General features: G+C 57.3%; 1 protein-coding gene across 1 annotated transcript in view; it reads right to left on the reverse strand.

The window, feature by feature from the left end:
- Positions 1 to 2,142: 2,142 nt before the first annotated feature.
- Positions 2,143 to 7,096, reverse strand: part of GDF6 (growth differentiation factor 6) — an 11,853-nt gene continuing 6,899 nt past the window's right edge. Inside the window, 1 exon segment of the mRNA XM_086465713.1 lies at positions 2,143 to 3,002. Within this exon segment, the coding sequence (XP_086321839.1) occupies positions 2,143 to 3,002 (860 nt within the window).

Raw genomic sequence — 7,096 nt, forward strand, 5'->3', positions numbered from 1 at the left:
GGCCAGAGAAAAACATGTGTGATCAGATCTTGTGATATGGCAAAAAAAAATCCACTTTCCATGAAAAGAATCTTGTTTTCAAACACATTCCACAAGGTGAGCAGCTCTTCCAGCCCTTCTGCATATGAGGCTTTTTTTTCCCCCCGAGAGTGGGGCTCACAACCCCCACGCTACCTGTACCACCTTCTCCGCACGCATTGCTGCGAGAGAGGGGAATCCTTCTCTTACTGAAACAGCTACTCATTGAATAGTTCTTCATTTTCTAAGAGATAGCCAGGAAATATTTAATAAATATATTACCCATTGCATCAAAATAAATATTGTTTATAAAACATTCATTGTCTTTTGCTCGTCATCACCATACAGTGTGTATAAATGAGCCCAGTACAGGTGAGATTTACAAGGTTTGCCTGAATTTTTCCCCTTCATTCATTCTCCCGCTTACAGTAATCATCGCATAAAATGCATACAAACATAACGCAGCTTTATGCCACCAGCGTATTCAAAAGACGAAACTAAATATCTTGTGAGAGTACAAAAAGTCTTCAGACAGGAGGAATGGCTTTAGGTATGCCCTAAAGTGGCACTTGCTCCAACTCAACTCTGCAGCATTTTAGAACTGGAGCCATTGTTTACTTGAGAACTCAGAATTACTTAACCAAATAATAGAACATATAAAAGCAAGCTGACTTTTTGGAAAAAAAAAACGTTTAATAATACAGTAATAGTTGTAGTATCGTCCAGTAAAGGTGTATTGTAAAAATGTTCTGAATATTAATTTACCTCAGATAACTTTAGAGTTGTAAATACTTGCATTATAGTGAGGTAGACAGTAAAAAAAAAAAGTTCTTCTCTCCATTATTAGCACAGAATTTAAATCTTGTAATAATATCTTAAGGAAACGATAATGTTAAGTAAGGATGAAATATTTGATTAATGCTCAATTCTGTACAACTCAAATATAAACTTTTAAAAATATTAGAAATTATAACATTTCGAGTGCATATAATGTTTTGTACATTAAAAAAAAAAAAGAAATGCATGTTGTTCATCTCCATTTTGCACTTTTCAGTCTGTTTAAATAAACAAATATTTACAACTTTTATATGAACAACAGTGCATCCAAAGCAAAATGTGCATTTTAAATTATTGCTCCTGGTCAAGTCTTTTTATTAGCATTTTATATTATTATTCTCTTCTCTTTTTAAATTTTTTTTCCACCAGTTTGAAGCTCTGCGAAACCAGATAAGCCAACAATTCTAGAAATCAGTGGGGGAAAGCCTGAAACTACGAACATAATAGCTACATTACGAAAGGGTTAGGCATGCTTCGAAGTGCACTCTCCTCAGGTGAAGCCACAGCTGAGACCAAAAGCGGGAAAGAAACAGAAATTTTACACAAAACGCCTTTTCCAGCACAACATTTGCATATAATACTGCTGCAGGTTGCGAGGGCTGCCGAGCTAGAGCTACCTAGAGACCCGGCAATGGCATCCTTGCACTGTTCGTGAGATCTGAAGGAGCTTCCTTTCCAATCCACCCAGGTTGTGCTTTCTGTAACACTTTGCTCTTCACAGTTTTTCATTGCTGTCTTAAAATAAAACCCAACTGGTAATTACAATCTTGAGCAATGCTTTTTTGCTTTTTTTTTTTTTTTTTTTTTTTTTTTTTTCCTTTGGGGGGTGGGGGGCCATAGGCTATTTCTGGCTGGTAATCTTGCAGGAATGTGAAAGAAGGCAGAAATGAACCAGCCCTCTTCAGAGCAACTTCAGAGAGAGGGATCGCTCTGCTCCCTCTCCCTCCCCCGACTCTTTCCGTACTCGCTAAACCGCCCTCACCTCGGGAGGGAGGAGGACAGATCGCCAGGCAAACGCCGGGGGAGGGCAGGGAAGCAGGGGAGGAACCCGAGGGGGGCCTCGCCGCCGGCCCCGCCCGCTCACCCTTCCCCGTGCGGCAACCGCCGCCCCAGCCCCCGCCGCGGGCACGGGGCGCCGAGGCCGCCGCCACACGCCGCCCCGCGCCGCCGCCGGTCCCCTCCGCCCCGGCCGCGCTCCGGGCGGGCGCGGGCCGCCCCCGCCCGCCGCTGCCGGCCCATCTCCGCCAGACGCAGCCCCGGCTGCCGCCGAGGGGCGTCCCACGCCCGCTACCTGCAGCCGCAGGACTCCACCACCATGTCCTCGTACTGCTTGTACACCACGTTGTTGCCCGCGTCGATGTAGAGGATGCTGATGGGAGTCAATTTGGTGGGCACGCAGCAGCTGGGCGGCGTGGAGCCGGGGTCCATGGAGTTCATGAGGGTCTGGATGATGGCGTGGTTTGTGGGCTCCAGGTGGGAGCGCAGCGGGAAGTCGCAGACCCCCTCGCAGTGGTGGGCCTCGTACTCCAGCGGGGCGATAATCCAGTCGTCCCAGCCCAGCTCCTTGAAGTTGACGTGCAGCGGCTTCTTGCTGCAGCGCAGGCGGGACTTCTTGCCGTGCCGCTTGCCGTGCCGGCTGGCGAAGGCCGTGCGCCGCTGGCGCCGGGGCGGCGGGCGGCGGGCAGCGGGCGGTGGCGCGCCCAGCTCGGCCCGCAGCTCCCCGAGGAGGCTCCGCCGCCGGGCGCGGGTGAAGACCACCAGCAGCGCCCGCTCCTGCGGCGGCCGCGTCCGGCGCCCGAAGCCCAGGCCCCGCAGGTCCAGCCAGCGCGGTGGCCCGCGGCCCGCCGAGGCCCGCAGCTCCAGGCACAGCCGCTTCCAGGGCCGCTGCTCCCGCAGGCCCTGCCGCACGTCGAACACCTCCCATCCGGCGGCCGGGGCCGCCCGCAGGTCCAGGGCGCGGGAGTCCAGCGGCCGCGGCGAGAGGCAGGGAAAGAGCTGCATGTGCGGCGGGGCGGCGGGCGGCGGGCGGCCGCGGGGGGGCCGGCGGAAGAGCCGCAGCTCGGCCCCCACTAGCTCCTCCGTCTCCGAGAGGGTCGACACATCAAACACATACTGCTGCCGCCTCAAGGGAGCGGGCGAGAGATCGTCTGCGAGATAAAACATAATGACAGTCAGTTGCGCTCAGGGGGATCTGCCGAGAGGTCTCCGGGGAGGGGAAGGGCGGGCAGGGTCGCCGGCTGCCCGGCCGGGGCTGCTCCTGCCCGCCTCGCCCCCGCCCCCATCTGGGGCCGCCCCCGGACCGGGACCAGGCGCTCCAGCGGAGGCCGGGACCGAACCGGGCCTGGGGCCGGGCGGGGAGAGCAGGAGAAAGGACGAGGGGAAGGGAAGGGAAGGGAAGGGAAGGGAAGGGAAGGGAAGGGAAGGGAAGGGAAGGGAAGGGAAGGGAAGGGAAGGGAAGGGAAGGGAAGGGAAGGGAAGGGAAGGGAAGGGAAGGGAAGGGAAGGGAAGGGAAGGGAAGGGAAGGGAAGGGAAGGGAAGGGAAGGGAAGGGAAGGGAAGGGAAGGGAAGGGAAGGGAAGGGAAGGGAAGGGAAGGGAAGGGAAGGGAAGGGAAGGGAAGGGAAGGGAAGGGAAGGGAAGGGAAGGGAAGGGAAGGGAAGGGAAGGGAAGGGAAGGGAAGGGAAGGGAAGGGAAGGGAAGGGAAGGGAAGGGAAGGGAAGGGAAGGGAAGGGAAGGGAAGGGAAGGGAAGGGAAGGGAAGGGAAGGGAAGGGAAGGGAAGGGAAGGGAAGGGAAGGGAAGGGAAGGGAAGGGAAGGGAAGGGAAGGGAAGGGAAGGGAAGGGAAGGGAAGGGAAGGGAAGGGAAGGGAAGGGAAGGGAAGGGAAGGGAAGGGAAGGGAAGGGAAGGGAAGGGAAGGGAAGGGAAGGGAAGGGAAGGGAAGGGAAGGGAAGGGAAGGGAAGGGAAGGGAAGGGAAGGGAAGGGAAGGGAAGGGAAGGGAAGGGAAGGGAAGGGAAGGGAAGGGAAGGGAAGGGAAGGGAAGGGAAGGAGAGAAGAGGTGTGGAAGGAGCCGCACCAGACAGGACACTGCTCTCCCGCACCAAAGACAGCCGCCACGGACATCCTCTACCTGTCAGTCCTGCCAGCAGTGAGGGACTGGTGATGGTTGTGTGGCTCATGTACATTACGCACACATATATACATATACACATGTATGTTCTCCTTCAAGAGAAAACCTGGACTTCTTTTTTGACACATTGGTGTACGAAGTGCAGCTCAGAAAGCAAACCAGATTCCCCTGAGCTGCTTTCCAATAAATGTTTACAACCCAGCAAATACAAAAATTCCCAAAGCCCCTGCGTTTCCCCAGAAGCTAGTAAAGCTTGTGTAGATTTCAATAGTAAAAGTGTCACTAGAGCCTCTGTTCAGCAGCCCCTCGCCTCTTTTCCAAGCTCAGCCCGCTCCAGGGGTAGAAATGGAGACTAAAGAAATATACAGCCTCCTGTTATTTATTGATATCAAAGGTCATTGCGGTTCCTAATCAGTGTATTTCACAACCTCGGCTCTACCCGAGAGGTCTGGGGGAACCTCCTGGGGGGCAGGAGGGACAAGGGGATGATTTATGCCAACCAAGACCTTCAGACGCGCCACGGCAATGTAAAAATCAGCGCGGATGAACACGCCGTTGATCAGTGCGGATTAGCATACCCCAAAATCGCCGTGCGCTGCTGCGTGTTCCCCCAGGCGCCAACGGGGAGCTGAAGCGTGGACAGGGAGCCCACGCCAGGCCGCGGGAGCCCACGGCGGAGCCTGCCTGCCGAGCGAGCGCATCCCTCCTGCCCCGCGGGGGGCCGCGGAGCTGAGCGCCCGCCGAGAACCGCACGCCCGGCCTGCCCCCGAGGCCGGAGCACGGCCGGTAGCCCCCGCCTCGCCCCGGCGGGGCACGACGGGTCGGTCGGGGAGAGGTGGTTCGTGGGCCGGAGCCGCTCCCGCCCCGGCCGCGCTGCGCTGCGCTGAGCTCCGCGGGGGCTGCGCGCCGGGGGGAGCTGTGCGAAAACAGGTCAGACCCTTCAGGCACCCAGCGGAACTTGGACCCCGGCCTGCCGCATCCCTGCCCCCGCCTCCCGCGGCGAGGCTGCTCCTTCACCAGCGACGAGAGCACAGCCGGGAGAGAGAGGCAGCCCGGCCGGCCGCGCATCCCTCTCGGGAGTGGTGGTCCTTCGGAGAGCCTGCGAAAAACACAGACGCAGCCCGAAAAATGTCGTCACAGCCCCAGGTGACAACAACAGCTGCTCTATGAAGGGGCTGCAAAGAAAAGTGAAATCCAGCGGGAGCTGCCTACAGGCGATGGATGGTCTCGGCACCGCTGCAAGGATGGAACAGGATTTGGCCCACGGTTTGGGGGGTATTTTCCGCCCTTCACACGCTTGAGGCCGCGGGCTGAGGTGCGCTTGGGCGGCGGGAGGAGGGTCTGGCAGCTCAGGAGAACTCAGGGCCCATTGCCGCTTCTTCAAGGGGGTCCTGGACAGGACTGGGGCTTCAGACAGAAGGACATGTGCATCCCTCGGGAAAGAACACGCGGGTCCCCTTCCTCCTTCTCGCCTTTGGCTTTCCCTGTGCCCAGCACCTGTTCAGATGCCCGTGGCATCCAACACGACGCAGACAGGTCTCCTGGCCCCGTCGAGCTGCCTCCCACCTTCCTCCAACGGCTCCAGTGACCATCGAGGAAACCAGACCAGTGCCTTCCCCTGCCCCTACCCCCGGCTTTCGGCTGTGGGCAGAGCCAGGCCTGGGCACAGCTCCGCTTTTAAGCCATTTCTCTGCTTGGGCGGGGGGGTCCGACTTGGGTTCAGAGGGAGATGCTCTCCCTGTTTGGTAAACCCTGTCGCGACGGGGTGGAGGTGGGGGGGGGGACGCTGCCGCCAGCATGCTGTCCCTGTGGAGCAGACACCCATACTCCTCCTCGTCCTACTGCTGGGCGGTGTTCCCGCCTTGAGCTCCCTGCGTCCCTGCCGGGGTGCAGGACCAGGGTAGCACTGCTCGGCTGCTTGGGCTTTCGGGGAAAGAGAGGTCAGTCCTTTCCCGGCAGATGGGAGAGCACAGAGGTGACGGCGCGCTCCCCCCCTGCCCCCTCGGGAACCCCCACGCAGGCGGGGGGCTGCGCTGCGAGGAATCGGCCTCTTCGGGGCGACAACCAGGCGTGCGGTTTAGACGGGAGGGAAGCGGGGAGAGGCTGAATTTCCCGCGGCTTCCCGCTGCTGAAAGCGGTTTATAAAGGGTCCGCAGACCCCTGTCGTGCGGCGGGGGCGGGGGGAAAGCCAGCTCGGGTCCTGCGGGTGTCAGAGGCTTGCTCAGGGGGTGCGCCTACAACGCGCTCCCCAGCAGCATCCTTTGAAGATCCAGCTCGGTGGAGGTTGAACGCGTTGCACGGCTGCTCCGGCCGGGTCGGTGGCATGGCACTCTGGGGACACGGCACAGAAATGTGTCCACGGGTAAGCGGGTCTCCGTAGCCGAGTTTAGGCAGCACCGACTCCGCGCTGAAAAACTCCCACTGGTTCAGGCAGCTGCCGGCTCCCGCTCCTCTCCCCGAAAGGGGCAGGGCTGCCGGTTGTTTCAAATAAGCAGCTTTGAATCCGATCAGATAAACGCTATTTATTCACTCTTGTAACCTAATAATTCCAGATGAATACATAATCCTAAACCAGTACTGGCTCGCTCCCAGCTCAGTCGAGAGGGTGGGAAAAGCTGCGGAGGGCGGAGAGGGAAAGCGGTACCTCTACAAATCGGGGAGAGAGACAGGTCTGGTTTGGGGACCCTTTGTTCCAGCGAAGCTGCCGCCTTCCCAGCACACAAAGAGCGGCAGCAGCGACGGCGTGGGGACACCTTGGCTGTCCCTCTCCCTCTGTGAGGAGCACGCACGGATCGGTGTTTGTCCTCTTCGTTTTTCCTTTAAACACAAGGAGCGGCTGGGGTGAAATGCGGGGTTTCTAACAGCCATCTCGCGATTTGCCTTTTTCTCAGGCCAGTTGAGGGTGGCATTACCGTTATTCCCTTTACCGAAATGTTTGGAGAGAGCAGCCAAGTCATCTCACATCCAGCCAGGCTGGGGAAAGCTACATTGCAGAAAACGCACCGGAGAGTGTGTTTGTATTTGTTACGTTAATTCAGATGAGTGTTAGTTACACAGCAAGTATCAGTTTTATTTCGTCCCTCCGTTGTTTATTTTTGCGGACGAAGAGAAAATAA

Source organism: Leptosomus discolor, chromosome 5, assembly GCF_034619465.1.
Source record: "Leptosomus discolor isolate bLepDis1 chromosome 5, bLepDis1.hap2, whole genome shotgun sequence".
Taxonomy (NCBI): domain Eukaryota; kingdom Metazoa; phylum Chordata; class Aves; order Leptosomiformes; family Leptosomidae; genus Leptosomus; species Leptosomus discolor.